Source organism: Heptranchias perlo, chromosome 1 (assembly GCF_035084215.1).
Source record: "Heptranchias perlo isolate sHepPer1 chromosome 1, sHepPer1.hap1, whole genome shotgun sequence".
Classification (NCBI taxonomy): domain Eukaryota; kingdom Metazoa; phylum Chordata; class Chondrichthyes; order Hexanchiformes; family Hexanchidae; genus Heptranchias; species Heptranchias perlo.
Genome location: NC_090325.1, coordinates 77,063,476 through 77,086,522, shown reverse-complemented (window position 1 = coordinate 77,086,522; position 23,047 = coordinate 77,063,476). Strand labels below are relative to the sequence as shown.

The 23,047-nt window shown below is 39.0% G+C and overlaps 1 protein-coding gene across 1 annotated transcript; it reads right to left on the bottom strand.

The window, feature by feature from the left end:
* Positions 1 to 16,150: 16,150 nt before the first annotated feature.
* Positions 16,151 to 21,378, bottom strand: LOC137332459 (fibroblast growth factor 9-like). Its single transcript, XM_067996361.1, has 3 exons — positions 21,105 to 21,378; positions 19,272 to 19,375; positions 16,151 to 16,396 (listed from the first exon to the last, which is right to left on the bottom strand). Exons 1-3 carry the CDS (start codon positions 21,376 to 21,378, stop codon positions 16,151 to 16,153), a joined length of 624 nt encoding a protein of 207 aa, XP_067852462.1.
* Positions 21,379 to 23,047: the final 1,669 nt, after the last annotated feature.

Sequence of the window (23,047 nt, the reverse complement as noted above, 5' to 3'; positions counted from 1 at the left end):
AATGTGGTGACCAGAACTGTACGCAGTACTCAAGCTGTGGCCTAACTAGCGTTTTATACAGTTCTAGCATAACCTCCCTGCTCTTATATTCTATGCCTCGGCTAATAAAGGAAAGTATTCCATATGACTTTTTAACCACCTTATCTACCTGTCCTGTTACCTTCAGGGATCTGTGGACATGTACACCAAGATCCCTCTGTTCCTCTACACCTCTCAGTATCCTCCCAATTATTGTGTATTCCCTTGCTTTGTTTGCCCTCCCCATATGCATTACCTCACACTTCTCTGGATTGAATTCCATATGGAACTTTTCTGACCACCTGACCAGTCCATTGATATCTCTCTGCAGTCTACAGCTTTCCTCCTCACTATCAAACACGTGGCCAATTTTTGTAACATCTGCAAACCTCTTAACCATGCGCCTTACATTTAGGTCTAAATCATTAATATATACCACAAAAAGTAAGGGACCTAGTACTGACCCCTGTGGAACCCCACTGGAAATAGCCTTCCAGTCACAAAAACACCTGTTGACCATTACCCTTTGCTTCCTGCCACTGAGCTAATTTTGGATCCAACTTGCCACTTTCCCTTGGATCCCATGGGCTTTTACTTTTCTGACCAGTCTGCCATGTGGGACGTTGCCAAAAGCCTTGCTAAAATCCATGTAGACTACATCAAATATGCTACCCTCATCGACCCTCCTTGTAACCTTCTCAAAAAATTCAATCAAGTTAGTCAGACACGACCTTCCCTTAACCAATTCATGCTGACTGTCCTTGATTAATCCATGTCTTTCCAAATGACGATTTAAACTGTCCCTCAATACTTTGCCCACCACCGAGGTTGGACTGACTGACCTGTAATTACTTGGTCTATCCTTTTCTCCATTTTAAACAACGGTACAACATTAGCAGTCCTCCAATCCTCCAGGAACACACCTATAGCCAGAGAAAATTTGAAAATGATGGTCAGACAAGGAAAAAGAGATCAAGTCTAGAGGGAGGTATTAAGAGATAGAGCCAAAAGCCTGGTCAAAAAGATAAGTTTTGAGAAGGTTTTTAAAGCAAGAGAGAATTGGAGAAGTGAAACTGGAATTAGCTGCCTGGCCATTAAAATCGGGCGGCAGGGGGCCGCTACTGGAGACCCACGGGAACAAGGTAAGTGCTCAAGGAGGGGATTCTTGCTCCTCCTGGCCCACAAGGAAACTTTAAAAATATATTTTTTAAACTTGCTGGGCCTCTTCCAGCCCTGTCTCCTGTTTCCGGCAGGTTTGACCTGGTGGAGAATGCGATCATTGCTTCCCTGTTCAAGCCTCAGGTTAAAATAGTAGATTGGGCCCCCATGACTTTGATTGGGTGCCCTTGCCACCTGCAATTTAATATTGCAGTCAGCCAGATTGGGGCGCAAAAGGAGTGGGTAAGTCCCCCACTGCATTTTAACTGCCCCCCTGGTTTCCACCAGGTAGGGGGGGTTAAAATCTACCCCCTCAAATCTGGGTTAGGCAATTGCTTAATTGATACAGTACTTACTGGTGTTAAAGGATCATCTATAAATTCTCATATTTGAACTGATATATCACCACAGTAACCATACCCCAGTATGAGCCACTGTCTTAAGGAAAGGAAGAGAGAAAGAGCACATACACTAACTATTTTTAGGATATTATGTTTGGGGGAATTTCCTTTCATCTATGTCCAGACAGCTTTCTTCTGACGGTGCAGAATAAGCACAGTGATTCTCCAGCAGGAGATCAGTGAAGTCCCAGGGAAACAGTGTAAATGGTTAAAAACGGCCATAAACTCCCTTTTTCCAGGGTTTCCCGCTAATGTTCCATTGAAGTTATGGTGGGAGATCGGGATAACTCCACAGAAATTCAGACCCAAGATCTTTATAGATCAAATGATGATATATGAGTTAGGTCAGAGGACAATGTTGGCCAAGATGTTTTGGGCCACTGCGGACATGTGAACAGAAATATTTGCGAATTGGGGGCTCAGGCACTTAGATGAAGGCCTCATCTGTGAAAGCCTGGTATACAACTCTTCAATGCTGCAAAGATTTTTCAGCAGTCTCCTGGTCATTGTTAGGGCCCTGCTGTGCACTTGCCTGCTGCCTGTTGATCAGTTCCTCCTCCTGCACATGTTTAGGTACATCTGGATACCAATGCTGTGCGGTATGTAGCAGACTATGATAACCTTGGAAACCCTAGCAGAGATGGACTGTAATATGTTCCCTGTTCTATATAGGCATCTGAAGCACTGTTTTAACAACAACAAGTTGCATTTATTTGGAACCTTTAACATAGAAAACGCCCCAAAGTACTTCACAGAGGCAAAAAGAAAACAAGATTGCCAAGTGAAAAAAGGAGAGATTAGGTGGCGTGAACAAACTTTGGTTGAAATGATGGATTTTAACGAGAGTCTTAAAGGAGAAGAGAGATCTGGAGCAGTGGAGGGGGTAAGGAAGGCAATTCCAGAGTGTGGGGCCTTGGCAGCTGAAGAGCCTGTCACTAATAGTAGCATGTGGTATGCCCAGTAATGGCTCCATGATCACATGTAGCACATTGCATCTTCACTGAGCTAGTGTTTTTGAGCAATGCAATGACATTATAAGTATCCTAGCAACCATAATTACAGTCTGCTTTCTCCTTCAAATAGCCTAGGAACAAAGGATTGTCTTAAAATGAAGGTATAATGACTGCTGCATTGACATGCATGTTCCTACGGGGCTGGCCACTGACCACCTGCTCATTGATGGCATGGAACTCCTTCTAGTTACTGAATGCCATAGGTTGTGAGCAGGAGCCTGAATAGTCACATGGGTTGGGGAATCCTGACAATATAGAAAAATTGCAATGCCCTTTCATTTTTCTGCTGGTTTTCCATGGGGAAAATGATGAACATGGTTCCTCTGTGACTTGCTTAATGCATCTGTGCACTGCAGGCTGATTGATGTTGCTGATGTCCCCTGTGGTAGTTTGGAATGAGTATGAGGCATAAAAATTCAGGGCTGCCATCAGCAGTGCCGTCCCTGTGGTGGAAGTTGTCTGCAGGTCAGATTTCAGCAGATGGCACAACTCCATCGCTGCCTTCCGCTGAAGCAAAACTTGCAAAAGACATTTTCCTCGGACATTGTCAAGCAGGCTTACCTGGGACTGTAGCCACGACTACAATGGTAAGGGCAGGTATGGGCGGTCTTCCTCTGGTGCATGCAAGCCTGCCTTGCACCCTCTTTTCATCCCTTTCAACCTCCCACAAACACAAAAAGAGAGGAATACATAAAGGGGTTCCTATATCAGATTTTTAATTGTACCAACCAAAAATTTGGCTACCAAAATGCCAGCAAAACAGGTAAATCAAACAAAAATACAACTTAAAATAAATCCCAATAATTACTAATCCATGGTTCTGGAAAATTTGCAGATAAAGTCCACAATCAAAAATGCTCCTTTGAAAAATCCAACAGGTCATCTTTATGCATTCACTTGCTGGAAGCTTCATCACCCACTTTATATGAATAAGCTGAGCATATGGCACATTCCCAGCAAAAAAATCAAAGAATCGTGTTATTGCTCATTAGCATGACATCAGAATCGACTTTCAAATTTGCATTAGCCGCTCAGACATTTCACGCAACATCAGTAAAGATCACACACTGCACTAGTTGGGTGGGGGTCTAGTAAAAGGGATTTCCACATGGTATGTGTGTTCCATACCAATAGGACCAATCCCGCCCACTGGATAACATATCCTACAGTCTTCAGGAGAGGATGGGAGGAAAATGGGAACAATGGGCCGAATGACCCCCTTCTGTGCTATATCTTTTCTATGGTTCTATAGTTCTAATTATGAAAACACAGAAAATGCCACATCAGTGGTTCAACAAAAGCTGTACATGGTTCACCCACTGTTACTGCCAAAGTAACCTTTCACTCTTCAAACAAGAGAATGCTAGGCATCTTTTTTCCATGCATTAATATAGTATTAGCAGATAATAGCAGCCAATAGTGGTTGATAGTGAAATAAAAACAATAATTGAATCAAGGATTCTAATGATTGCAATGATGTTGTAAACTGTTGGAGTGAAGTTTGAGTGATTTGCAATGTCATTAAAACCCCAAGGTTCAATCACTCCCTTGTATCTGTCAGCCATTTTTTATTCGTATTAATGTATACGACTTAATATTTATAGCTTCTTGGAGGTGGATGGGTTCGAGTTACTAAACTGTGTTTTCAAGGTGCTGCGGTGAAGATGAAAGCTGTTCCAAGTGCCATAGGTGAGAGGGTAATAAAGATAAGGATGATGTCGTACATGAAGGAGTACAGAATCACATAACTGATGCTATCATGGTGTAAGGGTCACCAACCTCTAGCAGAATTTGACTTGAGTTATTTACAGCAATGTATTGCACTGATGTTGCCAATCAATTTTCTTATACTACCAATTCAGTTAAGAGTGATACTGCTAGTGATGAGATAATTAAATAGTATTGAAAGGGCATTTCCTTCATCAGTTTGTAAACATATTGAAGGAAATACTGATTATAATCTTCTCATATTATTGAACTTTCAGCTCTCTCTTGTTTTGACTGTACAATAGGGGTTAAATTGTTTAACCCCCGAAAACGGGCAGCCAGCGCTACCTGCACTGCTGTGTGGCTGCATGCACCAGCAGGGGGCCCAATATTAAGCCCTTAGAGTCAGCCTCCACCTCTTAAAAGAGTGGTGCATTGTGGCTGCAGGAAGTGCATTGGCAATTAAATCCGGAAGATATGTAGAAATGGCTGGGCCTGCGAGAGAGCATGCACCAAGGTTCTCAGACGACGCACTAGAGACCTTCGTGCACGAGGTGGACGCATGGAGGGCCATCCTGTATCCACAGGGGCAGGAGACCCTCCAGACACATGCTTGAGAGGCAGTGGCGCTAGAAGTAAATGACAAAAGGATTGCATGCACGTGGATGCAGTGCAAGAAGAAGTTCAATTATTTGACACAAGTAGCCAAGGTGAGTGAATTCAACTTTCAAGTGGCATATCCTACCAACTGCACCAGTGCTCCACACACAACACCCCGCCTCACCCACTCACCAACAAACGCTTTCCATCCGTACACAATGCTACACATCGGATGCTGCATCTCACCCTCACATAGTTCCACTCTGGCAAGCCACACACCCACAACACAACACCCATGACAGCCACATCACCCAAACATCTTGCAGGACACTCACTGACACACTTCCCTCTGTCTTGCAGAGGAAGATGGCGGATAACAGCCGGCAGCAGGAAAGACCTGGGAGAGGACAGGCACGCCTACAAGTCCTAACCCCCATGGAGGAGACAGTGCTGGCGACAATTGGGCCGGCAGTCGCTGCGGCCGTGGCCACTGGTGGTGCTGGAGGAATCGACCAGGGTCTCTGCAAACCTAAATCTCCTTCTCGCTTCCCACATCTCCCTCATCCCACAATCTTATCTGACTCACGTGCTTCAGATGGTGTCAACACATACATCTTACTTACTCCTCTCCACTCACCACAACTCAACCCGTCTTCCTTTGTCATTGCAGATACCCAAGATCTGGAGCTTGTACCGTCCGAGAAGGAGGTGGAGGAAGACAGTGATGATGAAGCCACACCGTCACTTGATCTTACACTCGCTCAGATACTGACACTACACATACTGTAGAGGCTAGGTTAGAGGAGGGATCTGAATGTGGTGAGACACCAGGCACAAGTGCATAGGAGCCGAGGTGGGGGGAACGGATACCATAGGTGCCAGCTCGCCGGAGGGCGAGGTCGCTCACTAGTTTTGCTGCAGAGGAGTCAGATGAAGACTTCGATGTGCCAGGCTACAGAAGAAGGCTGATGGGCGTACACAGCCAAATGCTTGGTGCATTGGAAAGCCTGCCAGAAAACCTGCATGCACAGAGTTGCTCAAGGTCATCCTCCAAGGCCATCTACACTCTCCTCAATTGAAGGCCAGCAGCCTTCCACCACCCATGCTCCAGCCACTGCGGATGCACCTTGTAGGAGCACCAAGGGAATGCACAAGGGTGAATAGTGTAATGTTGTTTACATCATTTCATGTGTTAATTTATAAATTTGTATTTGAACTCGCATTTGGTGGTGGTTTTTATTTCTGCAATGAGCTGCGGGAGGAAGCAATGTATAAAAAAGAGCATAAGAACATAAGAAATAGGAGCAGGAATAGGCCATACGACTCCTCAAGCCTGCTCCACCATTCAATAAGATCATGGCTGACCTTCGACCTCAACTCCACTTCCCCGTCCAATCCCCATATCCCTTGATTCCCTTAGAGTCCAAAAATCTTATCGATTTCAGCCTTGGATATACTCAATGACTGAGCATCCACAGCCCACAGAATTCCAAAGATTCACCACCCCCTGAGTGAAGAAACTTCTCCTCATCTAAGTCCTAAATGGCTGACCCCTTACCCTGAGACTATGGCCCCTAGTTCTAGACTCTCCATCCAAGGGAAAACAGCCTCTCAGTATCTACCCTGTCAAGCCCTCTCAGAATCTTATAGGTTTCAATGAGATCACCTCTCATTCTTCTAAACTCCAGAAAGCATAGGCCCATTCTACTCAATCTCTCCTCACAGGACAACCCTCTCATCCAAGGAATCAATCTAGTGAATCTTTGTTGCACCACCTCTAAAGCAAGTATATCCTTCCTCAGTTTCAGAGACCAAAACTGTACACAGTTCTCCAGATGTGGTTTCACCAACGCCCTGAACAACTGCAGCAAGACTTCCTCACTCTTGTACTCCAACCCCCTTCCAATAAAGGCCAATATACCTTTTGCCTTCCTAATTGCTTGCTGCACCTGCATGATAACTTCTTGTGTTTCGTGTACAAGGACACCCAAATCCCTCTGAACACCAACATTTAATAATTTCTCACCATTTAAAAAATATTCAGTTTTTTTATTCTTCCTACCAAAGTGAATAACCTCACATTTGCCCACATTATACTCCATCTTCCACCTTCTTGCCCATTCACTTAACCTGTCTATATCCCTTTGCAGACTCTTTGCGTCCTCCTCACAGATTACTTTCCCACCTAGCTTTGTAATCAAAAGGAGGACGATTTGATGGTCATGTGGGATAGAAAAGGTGAGGAATGTAGGACTGATGGGGAGGTTTTATTGAGATTACTGGTATCGCTCATTAATGAGGTGAGAACGCAGTGCCCTGGCAGACAGGGCCTATGCACCTTGTTGCCTCTTTGCCTCTTCCTCCACTTCCTCCTCCGCCTTTTCCTCCTCTTCCTTTGCCTCTGGCTCAGGGTCTCGCCGGATAGGCGGTGACAAGGGCTGTGTCCTCATAAGGGCCGGGTTGTGCAGCATACAACAATGAATCTTAACACCTGCTCAGCTCAGTACTGTAGAGCTCCTCCAGATGGTCCAGGCAGCAGAAACGTTGCTTTAGGACGCCTATGGTGCGCTCGATGATGTTCCGTGTGGCAGCATGGCTCTCATTGTAGGCCTGCTCTGCACATGTATGTGCATTCCTGACCGGAGTCATGAGCTACTTCATGAGGGGATAGCCCTTGTCACCCAGTAGTCAGCCTTGTTGTAAAACATCAGCCAGAATAACTAATACAACAATTAACCTGCAACACCTGCATGCTCCCTTTAACTAGCGCTGGTGGGGGGTCCTCCAGACCATCTAAGACCTGTTCAGCTGTGCGAGGTTAAAACATTGTGTTGGCTGGAGCGTTGAGTTTTAAAATCACATCTGTCCGCTGAAAGTGTGCGCGTGCATTCCGGATGCCAGTTTCGGAGTTTAAGAGGCCACGTTGCACCTATAAAACGGATGCTGCACAGCCCAATTTAGCCTCCAACATGTTTTCTCCCAACAAAAAAATTGGAATTAAGCAAAAAAAATATAGGCTTACTATAAGATATAATTAATTAAACTGAGAGCAAGAATAAGTTTGACCATCTCGATATGTACTTTATATTAGTTCATAACTGTAACCAATTAGTACACCAGCAGAAGATGCAAATTCCATTCAGCTAATAGAATAGAAATATTTAACTAGAAATTCCCACCTCCTTCTCCTATGACCCCTCCCCACTCAATGCTGGACCACCCAGTTACCCCTCCTGGCCCTCATACTTGACAAAATTATAAATGGTTCACTTTGCTCAGGCAACATCCCTCTCCCTTTCAAAACTGCCATAATTATCCCCCATCAAAAATCCTATCCTTGACCCATCATTCCTCTACAACTACGGCCCTATTTCAAAGCTCCTTTTCGTTATCTCCCAGCTCTGTTCCCACCTCTCCCAAAACTCCCTGTTTGAATCCCTTTAGCTCAGCTGCTGCCCTGGTCACACTATCCTCATCCATCGCTCCTCCTCCATCGCCATGGGACTACTCTTACATGTCCCATTCCTACCTGTCCCAACACACCCAGTGTATATCCAGGAACAGTTTCTCTTCCTGCCCCTGTACAGTCACTTCCTGGGTGCCTCCAAAATCTATCCTTGGCCTCCTCCTCTTCCTCATCCACATGCTGCCCCACAGCAGCATTATCTATAGGCACCATGTCAGCATCCATATGTATGCTGACCACACCCAGCACTACCTCTGCACCACTTCTCTTTACCCCAAAATTGCCTCCATTCTGTCAGACTGCCTGACATGGATAAGTCAAACTTTCCTCCAACTTAGCATTGGGAAGACCGAAGCCTTCATTTTCAGCCCCCTCCGTAAACCTGTTCTGTTGCCAATTTACTCCATCTCTCTTCCTGACCACACATTCAGGGCATGCAAAGCCCCAAGTCCAATCCATCACCAAAACACTTATTTCCACCTCCACTCAATTGCACACCTCCACTCCTACGTCACCTGCACTACCCCTGAAATTCTTATCCATATTTTTGTCACTTCTAGACTTAATTTTTAAAATGCTCCCCTTGCTAGGCTCCAATCCCCAACCCCTCATGAACTCAAACTTTTTCAAAAGTCAATGGCCATCCTGTCCCACACTGACATCCACTTGCCCATCACCCCCATCAATGATTACATTGGCCCCATGCCCCTCAATGCTGGAGTTTTAAATCCTCAATACCCATCCTTTTAGTGAAGCTTTTTGGTCACCACTCCTACCGTGGCTTGACATTGTCTCCTTTATTTCTTTTATCTATTTACCCCCTCTGTGAAGCAGCTTAGGACATTTTTAAATGTTTTGTAAGTACAACTTGTTATTGAGAAATGATTGGCACTTTAAGCCCCAACCCCAACAATATGTGAGGTTCCTCTTGCCTCTTAATATGAATGGCCACCATCTTGAAAATTCCTTTAGTGAAAATTAAGAATTCAATATATGGGGGCTGCCTAAAATAAAACATACTGCAACAGTGAATCACAGGACTAGGATGAGGTTTCAGCTCAGCAACTCATTATAAAGACAACATTTATATATGTGTACATAATGGAGTCCTAATGGAACTAAAAGGTACAATTATTGCTTCAGTTAGTAAACAATAATAACACATTGGTCAAACTGTAATTTTTATTTGTATTTTACATTTGTTTTTTATTTTGAGTCACTGACCTAGAACCACATCTTAACTCCATGACTCATTGTTGCAATATGTTTTATCTTGAGCCCAGATGGCCCCATGAAATTCATTCTTCATCCTGACTAAGGAGATTTTCAAAATAATAACCAGTGTGCTGAAGAAGGATGGATGATATCAACGGATGTAAAATGCAACATACACTAGATAATAACAAAAACTTACCAAGCTTACACTTGAAGTATAAATGCTGTTCACTTCCATTCTTGTTATAACAGTTTTCAATGCGGAATACATATAGCACTTAAGATGAAAGACTTTTCAAAAACTTTTTTGAGACCTCTACATCTCTGCACAGCAATCCTTTGGAATGGGCAAAATCAGGTGTTTTGTCAGCGACATAAACCAGAATTAACTAAATACTTGAATGATGTTATAATCTATTGAGTATAAGAATCATTATAAAGGAATGTGTACCAGTGCTGGCAATTCAATATATTCTTAAGCAATCAGCAGGTAAATGCACAAGGAGCTTTACAGATTCACTGGTGTCAGCTGAGTAGAAACAAATACTAGCTTTACATAAAGCACTTTTCTGACCTTCAAATACCCTTACCAAAGGCTCTTATTTCTAAGTAGTGTGGGTACATTTAAAGAACGACTATTTCATCTGTTCAACAAAAGAATAATAGGTCTGTCAGAAGCATTCAAAAACTTGCAGTTTTGACAAAGATAAATTATGGTGAGTTTTTGTGACTTGAGATGTGCTATTAAGTGATCATATTTCATTCCCTACCAATCGTATAAGCGCAAGAGTGATGTTGCATTATGACCTCTGTCATCCTTCAACAAATGTCATGCTAGAATTATCGGATAAAAATAAACAAACATTAGAGTGTCAGAATTGGAGATTTTATCTCTAGTTAAACATCCCACAGGCTGTTCACTACAAAGGATTTGATTGCCATGGAATTTGTTTTAAACAGAAGAAAATCATGATGAATAAGAATATGAAAAAAAATTAAAACCAAGATGAACCAAACAGAAATAAAGTTATAATGACACACAGTTTGTATCTAAGAGGACCATTGTGATTAAAGTAGACCCACACATTTTAGTGTAATCAGTGGCAATACCTTTACAATACCTTTAATAGCTATCACCTTTGACTATGTTGTACTGATCTTGATCTTTTTACAGTATTTAAAATATTTACCTTATGGTGCATTTACACTACAAGTTGAACATCAGTGTAAACACATTGCAGCTTTACATTGACCTTAAACTTGTGGAGTATAAATCAGGTGTCAAAGCCCAAACTGACTCCAAAGCAGAGTTCGACTCTATCCTCCAGGGAGTCTCACTGTTCTTTGCTCTGGGGTCAGGATTGGCCCTGAATTGAGACTGTATTTACATCATAACTGCACTGTTGCAAAACTAAATGAAAGCAAAATGACTTTGCTCTGATGCTATAGTTATAGTGTGAATATATCCTTAGTTACCTTGAATTAAAAAAGACTTTGATTATTCCAGTTTGCAATTTTAATTTTTGTTTGAGTACCACTGATATAGAATTATTCCTCTTTCTGGTAATAACCAAATTGACCATCAGTATGAACTGCAGAACAATAGGCCTTTTTTTTCTATAAGTGCACCAACACAAGTCATATTTAGTTTTGGCTCCAAAAGTCAGATTGCACTACGTATCATTTTATTTCATTTTTCATGCGCCAGCACCTAAAGCATGCTATTTGACCCTTTTGAGAGTGTTTCCGTGCTCATAATGGAGAAATGATTATATTAATGTTGCAGCATTGGCATAAGTGTGGTGCACATAGTACCACACACCAAAATCCCGATTATATTGTTAAAAAAAACTTTCTAAAATTGATACCTGCCATCCAAAAAAGTAAGACTACCTTTTTTTATAAAAAAGTGGAGAGAGGAATAGTCTATTTTTCTTCTGGGCCTATGAGAGGCATTCCCTTTGAACACAAACTGCAAAATGCTGGTTTTATATCAGAAAATGCCATACCCATTGCTTTAATTAAGAAGATTTATATCTCATAAGAAATTCAGCTCAATTTTTTTTCGTATCTTACATAGACTGTCTCATAGTTGGGAACAAATAGCATTAAGAGAAAAACTGTTCAAAGTAATGGTACCAAAACTCTCCACAATCCACTCAGCAATTACTTCACATTTCAAAAATAGCATACAATAATTCCATTTTTAATCTTAAGACTTTAATTTCTTACCTGATATTTCATAATATCAGTATAGATGACAAAGACTGTGGGATATCATTTATATCCTATACAGTGAGCTGATTGTAACTCTTTCATACTTTGTTGCTCATGAGTTATTAGGTAAACTTACATGTGAATTATGAATCATATTCCATGGATTTTCATTAAATGTGCTCTATCAATTTTGAAAATAGGATCCACTAAAAAGAACTTTATTTCTAAAATTATAGTTGATAGTTGTGAAGTCATAATTCTAATCTGTGAGCTGGTTAAACAAAAGGTTTCTTTCCCCAGTAAAATATTTTCTTGATCCCAACTACAAAATTCAAAATGTCTCTCTAACTAAACCTATGTATTTTACTAATAATCAAATTTATTTCATTTTAGTCTTAATTTTAATCTAAAAAAAATTGCAAGCTAATTCATCTTTAAACTGATCTTGGGTGAGAACCGATTGTGAAACAAGATTTCATGTTTAACTGGAATACCCTGTAAAAACATCATCAATCAATGAATATAATCACATAAAGCTTGTTATTGTGGAAAATTGATACGACATCTTAATGGCATATACAATGGTATTTTAAAACTAAAAAATAATCTGGGTAAGTTGAGTTAGTTTTAGCCAAGCCACTAGGTGGGGTGCAACACTGGAGCAATTGAGAGCAATGAAGGATATAAAAGGAATTAAAAACAAAACAAAATCATTAGTAGAGCGTCATCTATCCACTTAAAAAGAAAGTCTGAAATATTTTCCTAAACTTAGCTTTACTGTTCTGAAGTATTTTGGAAAAGGTTTGTTGTGTAGAATTTGTTCATACTGTGTGAGATAGCACTGATTACACAAAGAACACTGTAAGATGGATGGGGCATGTAAAAAAGAAACGATTTAGATTTAAGTTCGAACATCTACAAAAACCAACAAATTAATAAGATGTAGCCAATAGTAAGTGGTGTTGTGCTTAATATCATCAGGACCACGTATCAGCAGAAAACAATGTCAGAGATCAATGTAACTAATTGTAACTAATGTAACTAATGTGTATTAAAAGGATTCTTCTTTAATTTGCCACAATATTACGATCATTAGCATTTACTGACAACCGGACCTTCGGCACAATCTCACATAGAACAACAGTTTAATAACAATTACCGAGTAGCAAATCAATAATAATTGATTTGACCAACATCAAACGCATTTATCCAAATGCTGTATAACCACTGTAACTGATTCTTAAACATTTCTCTCATTAAAGTAAAACAACATGTTTGCATTGAAGCATTATAGAATAACACACAGGCCAATAGAGATAATAAGGCTTTCTCCTTTAATTGATATAGTAGAACCATTTAGTGTGATTTTGCTTGGTGGAATTATTTGGTTAAGGTGACAATTTTCCAAAAAGTAGGTTTTTCTATCGTTGTGTGATAATCTCACCATTTGAATTTACTTCATATGATCAGCTTGTCATCACTTAACTGACCCAATGTTGCATTCTCAGAAGGTAACCATTCATTTTGATTTAATTTTAATGGCATACAATTAGAAATGAGGATAAGAACTTTTAAGAAAAGGTTATTAGATCCAATAAGTCCATCTCTTCTTCACATATCAAAATGTGGAGGGGGTACAATAAGCATAGGGGGTTAGCATAGCTGTCTTTCTGTTTGTAGTGAGGGCTGTAGTGGTTTTTACATTGTGCTTTTCCTGTCCTAAGGCAGTAGATGTTGATTTTTTTTCCTGTTAAATAATAGTATTATCAACTGGCTAGTGATCAAACTAGGAGTCCTTGGTGACATCACAATAAATGCGCTATACTTTACTATGTATAAAAGAATACCTTATATGAACAGCAGAAAGTGTGATAAGCTCACAAATGTTAAATGTGTTCAATATTTACATCATATTATTGAATTGTTTTGCTAAGTATTTTAAAAGTCTAAATGCTCTGTGTATCTCATAACTTAAAACATATTTTTCCACACCATCGATCACAACTGTTGACTTGCACCCTGACCTGCCTATAATCATAGGCATGAATGTTCATTACATGTGCTAAAGTATACTACAACTGGGGTCAGTAGAAATGGTTCAGCTGTGCTGCAGCAATTGTGCTGGTGACTCATGTTATCATTGTACTCTTAAGTATAAAAGATCTATAATTCAAGAGGACTGTTAATGCAGTCCATTTCTGAAAATGTTTCCTGATTGCCAGACAATAGTAATGCACAGTGACTGTCATCCATTGTGTTATTTAATATATTCTGGTAGCATTGATGAGATTGGGTCAAACATTTTTTCTGAACGTAACTGTTAAATAGTAATTTATGTGTATTTGTTCTAATTCTCACTAGTGCAAAATATTACCTTCAGGAATTGTAAGATAATAATTATGACTTCTTTTCATATCACATGGCTTTGAAATTGAACATTTATAGAACTATGACAACTAAGTTCAATTCTATCTATAGCAATCCTTTTTTCTGTATTAGACTAAATTTTAGCAAAAGTATTTGAGGGAGATCTTAACTTTGTGCAATTGTGTAAACAGGTACTAGCAAATCAGCAGCCCATTTTACATCTCTCCCAATTATTAATTCCATTGAAGTCAATGGAAATAAAAATCGGGAGAGATATAAAACGGGCTGCCGACTCATTATCATCCATTTTACATGATTGCACAAAGTCAAGAGCTACCCCTTTATTTAAAAATGCAAATTTTCTGGCTTGGAATAAATAAAATAGATCAAAATGCTAATTATTCACTCTAACATTCTTGATTATTATGCTATAAACAATTTTAAACTGCAGTCTGTCAGTTAGGATCACGTTTTGCTTTAGCTCTAGCCTCATAGAGAATAAAATAACTAAAGTACCTACTGTACAATTGTCAAAATCTACATACACCAAGATATATTAAGCATGAATATTTATTTTCATATTATCCTTGTTTGAAGAGGTGGTAATTTAGGTAGTCACAAAATATGGAGAACTGTAAATATTTAGAGAATATTCAATGCCTCTCTATCTGATAGCTTTTTTCAAAGATAGGATTTGGTTTACAGCCATATTCAATTTACAATGTTTTTCTCATTTAATAAAGTAGAGAAAAGTGCTGAAAATTGTGATGTATCAACTATGAGAAAAAATACTTTCACAGCTCCCATCCCACATAAGTGTGGAACAAAAATATTATTTAAAACATAACTATAAACTAAATCCATCCCATTTGATCTATAACAGGTAAAATCTCAATTCAACAAAAAATCTTTTGGAAAGCCTTATAGTATTACTGAATCCTAAAACCTTAATTACAAAATTTATTGTTCTGTCAATGTTGGGTCTTAAGATGAAAGAAGACACTGTGTCTGTGAAAAAAATTCAATACTTTAATTCCCTTTTGAATGTGTACTGCATTCAGTACAGAACTGGAAAGGATTCTTTATAAAATAAAAAGAAACTGATGCTTCTCTCATAGTACAGTCAAGAGACAGCTACATATAGATTATTATAGATAATAAAAAATGCTCCATGAAAGGAAAGTCTATGGGTAGTACTTTTTGTTTCATTATGCTGTAATCACTATTTGCATTGAAAGAACCCTTTGAGTCAATATTGGCACAGTTCATTTTGTGTTTTTTTTTGCTTTATCTCACCTGTACATTTCTCAGTAAAAATAAACTCTGCTTAATAAATAATTATATAAAATAAATATATGTGATTTGGAATTGTATAAATACATCCATCCCAAAAGAACTGTAAAAAGACTCCTGTCCAACTTTGCCCAAGACAATGAGTTTAAGTTCTACCCAGCATTTGTGATGGAGGTCATACTATTGTGCTATAAATTACAGTAACTCTTTCATTGTTCTGATACTCTATGGTAAGAGTGAAAAGTCTAGTAGTAGTCTTCATATTGGATATTTTAGGATGACCCTCTGCCCTATCTCCACCAAGCCAAAGGTGGTGTTTTTCCAAAGTTACATGAAGGAACATTTTTGTGGCACTACCATGTCAATTTAACTTGCATCCCAGAGAGAAGGCACCAGCAGCATCATAGATTAAAGTCTATGATCAACACATGCCACTTCCCTTCGTCTGCTGCTATATATAGCATTACTGATGTCAGTAAGTTGTGAACTCATAGTTTTAAGATGTAAAATCCAGAACAGATAATTGTACATCTGAAGTGCTTCTCATTTGAAGAAACTAAGGCCACATCTCTGACTAGGCATCCTTTTCAAACCACTTTCCCAACCGCTTGCAGCTGTAGGAAGCTGATGTTCTACATCCTTGTTTCTGTGAAGAACAGGGTAAATAATTCTTCTTCTTCAGAAGTTGGACAGTCTCAACTATATCCTAATACATCTCTATAAAGTTCAGGTACTTTCTCAGGATCCACGGGTCTTGGCAAGAAATGTGTAAACTTCTGATGTCTTTTGGATCTACTCCCATCTCTTGGAGATCCATCTTTATTAAGTGCAACGAAATATCGTCGCCCTGTGTCATTGTGTTTATAGAGATTGGACGAATATGTGTTGTACCAATTTTCTTCAAATTGCTCCCTAAAGATGCATTCTGCTGTCAGTTTTTCCTAAAATGAAAAGAATAGATAATGAAGACATAAAGTATCACTGTAAATAAATAGTAGGTTAAAATACTGTTTCTTTACACTTTTCTGAAAGATTATAAACCAGATTGATTGCTGTATGTTGGCCATAATGGTGAAATTAGTGCTTAGATAACAGCATGTTTCAGAATATGAAATACCTATGTAAATATAGATTTGTTTGTAGGTATAAAAAGACTAGTCATATACACACACAGATTGTTTCAGTGGAATACATTTTGTATCTCTTTTGATTACAAAAACAACAGTATACAGATTCCACAGATAAGCAATATGGTACAGCTTTTCCTGTTCCTGTGCCTGGGCATATTGAATCACCTGGGCACAGTGCATAGAGCAAAATCAAATAGGGAGAAGCACCTACTCATAAGAGAGCTTGCCCAATTTATTTTATTTGTTCTTGGGATGTGGGTGACACTGGTAAGGCTGTATTTATTGCCCTAGTGGCCCTGAGAAGGTGGCAGACCTTCTCCTTGAACTGCTGCAGTTTTTGTGGTTACGGTGCTCCCACAATATTGACCCAATGACAATAAAGGATCGGCGTTATATGTCCAAGTGAGGATAGTGTGTGACTTGGAGGGAAACTCAGATGTAATGGTGTTCCCGCAACATTGCTGCTCTTGTCCTTCTCAGTGGTAGAGGTCGCAGGGGATTTACCATCCATTTAAATTAATGGTCAGAAAATCAGACAGGTTTCCATAAGGCATGCAATCCTCCCCACCTAATTTTCCCTATGCACCACATGCAGTGCACTATGCCCAGGTGCAAGACCAAAAAAATCTATCCCAATAAATGTCCTTGTTTTGAAAGATATAAGAGCCTGCAAGAAGATACAACTTATTCATCAGATTTTACGTATCTTTATTTTCTGATTAAGAAATAACCAGTATAAAAATCTGCATGGTTCCCACCAGTAATGACTACAACCATTGCTATATTTTTCACAAGCGTCAACAATGACCCCGCATGTTATTTTTGTTTTACTTTATAAATAATACAATTGTTGCTATGATATTGGCTGGATTAATTTGTTGTGGCAAATCTCACTCAACTGACTGATCGTGTGCTCAATCCACTTGCTAATAACTAGGCAATTCATCTAAAAGCCTGACCATAATACTACACCTACATTCAGTAATAAAATGCTAATCCTTTTATTCTTCTTTTTGGAACTTTACTTTTTAACTGTTAGTACTGAATAGACCAATATAAAATAATCAATTCATAAACCAATATTATATGAAAAATTCTATTTCTTTCTTTGGAAAGTAAGCATTCTCAGTGGGTTTGAGAGCACTGCCACAAGCCACTGCAGGTATATTGCCATTTAGGCACCACCTGCTGGAACTTGAAATCCATTACAGGAAAAAAATGTGTAAATAGCAATTCGGTTGTTGATAAATGAAAATATTGTAGCTTAGAATCAACTTCCCCTTGTATGAATTATTTATACAAAATGTTTTATATATATATATTAGCACAGTAATTGCTGCAATAGTTGCAATAAATCATATTAATAACCAGCATTATTGTTACAAATTCAATAATATTCATTAATATGCACATTTAATCATCGGCAAGTTTTCCATTTTAATATGACAAGTTTGGTGCACATTATTTTATCTTCACAATACAGGAATAGTTGCTATGCAGGAAAGGTACATGTAATATGTAATGACCATTTTAACAACCCACTTTCTGCATTAATATTCTAGCTGCGTATAATTCTTTTATAACCCAGATTAAGTGATGGAACAAAAATATTAATACTGTTGCAATAAAATGAAGAGTATTTCCTCCTTGCACCAGTGGCAGTATCAGAAACTCAGTTTAGTTGCAGCATAGATTATATGTAGCGCACAGCTCCACCTCCACCTCCCAGTAACATTCCCTAATCAGAGTATCAGACCACCCCACTGCACCAAGATGGTATTTTTGTTTCCAAGACCATCTATGCTTACTACCTGTCTGAGTGAGATTGCTTAATATTACTAATTAGTATTGAATTGTGAAATTTATAGACTTATGTCCCAACAAATGGATTGAGTAATAAATATATAATAGGATCCTTAAAACAGTGGTTATCTGATAAGTTGTTTTTATACAATTATAAATTGAATCTAGAAATTAAAACTAATAATCAAAAGCAAAACTTGCAGTGCAAATATTCAGGTTACAGTACATTTAGCACTTTCTGGAACTTAAATTTTCCTCAATGCTAAATATATCAGAATTATAGCAGCATTTTCAGGCCAGGTTATTCCTAGCTGTCCCAGGAATTGATCTTTCCCAGATATTCCCCAGCAAGCCACAATATCCCTTTAACAGATAATGGGCAAAGACAGAGGGAAGTTTAAAATCACAATTTTTAAAAATACGATTGCTCCCTTTGATGCTTTTAAAACATTTGAGAAAATAACACAAATATATATTTATTTATACAAACTAAAAATGGAATAACAATAGCTCCTTAAAAGTAATGTCCATGAATACAGAAACCCATCTATATTACACCAGTATTTATTGTTTAACTCAAACTGGTATAAAATAAAGTTTTAAGAGATACAATACTCTACTAAACCTGGTGCTTTTTGACTAATAGTTCTCAGATTGAATATCCTCTTGTACTCTTCCTCTAATATAATTACTTAAAATATTAATGTCTTTCAGCATTCATAAGCAGCAACAGTGAGTATAGAAACTGAGAGTCGTATTTATAACATTACCCTACATGTCTAATTACAAGAATTGTCACAAAATGTTCACACCACGATATCAAATTTAATTCATTTTTCAGATATAAGGTTTTGGGTCAGTTTGAATAAATAGTGTTACTTACCGCGCCATAAAGTTCTCCTTTGTCGTTCATTCCCAGGTACAGACCACTATCCACTCCCCTAATGCTGACCAACCCCACAGCTACACTGATGAACTCCAGAACCCCTATAAAACATGGGGAGAAAAGGCTTGTAAGTTTGTATTTTCAACGTCATTTTGAAGTTAAAGATTCATTTTTTATTTTAGTTAAACGATAGCACGTTCTGCTGCTGGAACTTTGTATTGAACTGAGGAACAACGCTGGGAGGATTCAGGATTTTGTGTGTCCAGAATACCAAGCAAAATGATTTTGTGGTATGTAAGTGGCCGTGTAATTCTGGGAGTATAATACGACCCAGATAGTCTCTAGAATTTCCGCAGGTGCCTGCCAGAAGCTGAAGGTGCATTGGGCACCGTTCCATATCGGTCTCCTGATAACACGGGAGTATATCAGGGCAAGAGGGTTTTTTTTAGAACTTTTGAAACAAGATGGCACTAATTTGCCGGAAGGAGAGGCAGAAATTTCCGAACACTAAACTGATGTCCATGCTGCTTCCCTGGTCAACTGCATTGGAGAATCGCCAACTCTCGAAAGTACCCTTAACATTGGTTAGGTGTCTGCGGAGCCGGAGTGAGAAAGCGGGCTGAATCCAACGTACGGGCTCATGGATAAGTTACTCCGGGGAAACGGTTAAAATCTAGGGATTGGACAATAAGGAGCCAGGTCTGGAGATCGCGGCCTGTGAAGATCGGTACCTGAGACGGTGCGGACTCAGAGCAGTGGCCTGGTGCCTGTAGCTCGGCAACATTCATTTTACTGCGTCTCCCTGGATTTCCTAAAATGTTGGAAGTTGTGTATTGTATTGCCTGCGCTGCAAAGGATCGTACCGCTGTGATTTATAAATGTCCATTTGTTGCTAGAATTATGGAAACAGGTCGTTAATCATTTTTTTAAAATAGGGGATCTTATAACTCTTTCTGAATCATGTTCACACAGTCTTAAAAATGCCAGTCAGTTCATCAACAACGTCATTAGCGAATCGTCCTGTTAAACATATTACAGGTACGCGTGTGCCTGATAGGTTTTGCTGGACTATACCTGTTTGAAAAAGTGGCGAGAAGAGTGATTCATCTCCTATCTAGACCATATCAATAAGAAGGTGAATAGGGGCAGTATAAAAGTGAGAAGTTTAAAAGAACGCCTCGAAATGTTTGATGTCATGCTGAAGGTATTTGAATTTTATCTTTGCATATTGTACTGATGCCACCATCGTGGCGGAGATCCAGAAAGTTATTGTTTTAACGTCATGCAAAGATTAAAACATAATTATGATTAACCTATTTGGTGATCCCCCTGAAAACGCCACAGTACTTAGTTTTGGGACGTATATTTATATCGGGCAGTATGTTTTCACTGTTGCTCGTCGATTTCAGTCTAGACTTTTTAACAATCTGTGTAATTAATCACGAAACGATAAATCAAAAATAAACGCAACCGCACATTACATGAGCGGTACCTGGTTTGTAAATATGTAAATATTAATGTAGGGATTTGAATATCCACAATATATGTGTATTTCACAAACTATTAATGCATTCCTGCAAAAAGAATTGATTCATGAAATGGAAAACTGAAAGGAACAAATAGGCTAAATTCCAAAAATAGTGGCTATGGTACCAGCGTTGCAAAATTAAAGCAATCCGGCTAAACCTATTTCTAACTGTGATCAGAATAAGTCAGTCTTAATCGCACATGAAGTATTCCAATGTAACTGTATTTTGTGACGTATGTGAAGTTTAGTTTGTAAGGAGAACTGACAAAGATACAGAATGATTTTTTTTAAGGCATACCTACCGAATCGGCTGTGGTCTCGCCTGGTGCCCTTCACTGTTCCATCTGGAAGGATTTCCAAATGAAAGCCAGTCCTACAGTACAGCTGCCTCCTTCGCAGAATTCCCTGCAAATGCACTAAGTCCGTGGTGGTGCTTCGAGATAACCTGCTTTCCGTTTGGGCGAGGTGATCGCTGAGGAGGACCGGGGCATCCGCGGCAGGAAGAAAGAAAGGAGCCGCGAAATGTCCAGCATCCAGACCGCCCAAGTAGCTTCCGATGTCAGCTAACGGAGCCATGGTGAGCCGCTGATCACAACCAAGAAAAACAGTTCAACACTGAAATAGAAAATGAAAAAAAAATACAAAAATAAAATAACGAACACAAAATTAAAGATTACGCCCACTGGTTGTTTGTCTGTTTTCCACTAGATATTGTTGTACTGCCTATTTCATGCTCTTAAAAGCGCAGAGGCTTAGCGCCGGGAGTAACATATTCTAGTTTGGTGCTGTTATGAAACGGATCAGATTAGCCGACTGTTTATATACATACGGTATGTAAATAAGCCCTCCGGGCATATGCTAATAAACTCGTCTTATTCAGATCGCCAAAGTTTTTATTTATTTACTTTCAACTGCAGCCAGTACCACAACATGATTTTATACAATGTTCAACATGAGAAGTACAATTAGAACATTCACGAATGTAAAAAAAAGTAATGCTGTGCACAAAATCTCCACTCAAGAGATTTGGTGCTGAAAAGCTGTTGAAAGACTTCTCTTCTTACCTTTTGCTCAAGGTAGTAATATATTCGAGTTATTTCCCTGGTTTAAGACATGCATTTTATATAAACACAGGGGAGTTTGATTTAATAAGTACTGCTTGATGTGTGTGCATTACGTGGAACAGGTGCAAGGGAAGGTACAAGTGGAGGCGTTACCCGAGACTTGTACCTGCCCAGACACATTAAAGCGTAAAAAAACCCCTGTGATTTCTGGAACCAAACTTCAATCGCAAATGCAGCATTGATATGAAAACACACTCTAACGCTGGAAGAGCGATTTATAACAAACGCAGAAAAATCAACTTTAACCGCGCTTATATTATTGTGAACCCTTTCTGGATAGGAATAAGTTGCATTTAGAAGTATTTTTATTTACAAAAAAAGAAAGATGGGCGGACTTATTGTTGCGATTCAGCCTTTTATTTACCAGAATATGGTCTGGAAATCATTAAAGGATGTAGATATTGGTGACTCAATGCGCATTTATCAGTCACACGATTCCAGGAAGTACTGAAACAGAATTCTTAATAAAGGGCTGTAAAAAGTAAGCCGGCATGTCCTTTCCAAATCTAAGCAATACAAAATATCAAAAATAGCATAATAATGATTTGGTGCAACTTAAGGGTACTTCCGGAGGCCATTCTATAGTGACCCACAAATGCTGCTCAAAACAAAATCAAGTTGCGCAAATTTTATTACTTTTTCTTAGATTGTAAATTTTAAAATATATTTTAGGGTCCGCTTAAGAACTTAGAGCAAGGTCGCGTTCGGTTTTGTTCTAATAATCGCCATGGTTCCAATGTCAACGAGATGGGTCCCTTCTTACTGTGGTCACCTTGGTAATATATATTAACGAAATAAATAACTCCATTGCTTTACTTAATCCACTTGTCAAGAACCATCCTTCCACAGAGTGTGAAGGCAGATGCCAAAAAACTACTTAAAAAGGGTACGTGTGCGTACTAATCAAACTGGCAATGTTCCAGTAACGGAGGAATTTCCAACTTAATTATATTTTTGTATTAAACAGTAATGATAAATTACACAAAACGAGTATCAACGACCTCATAACAGGTGTCTGTTGTATTATTTCGCTTTGTTAACTATGATGTCATGTGGTGGGACCCGCTAACCGCTATAATTGCAATCTCAAAGCATATCTGTGTCAACATAATAACTGAAAT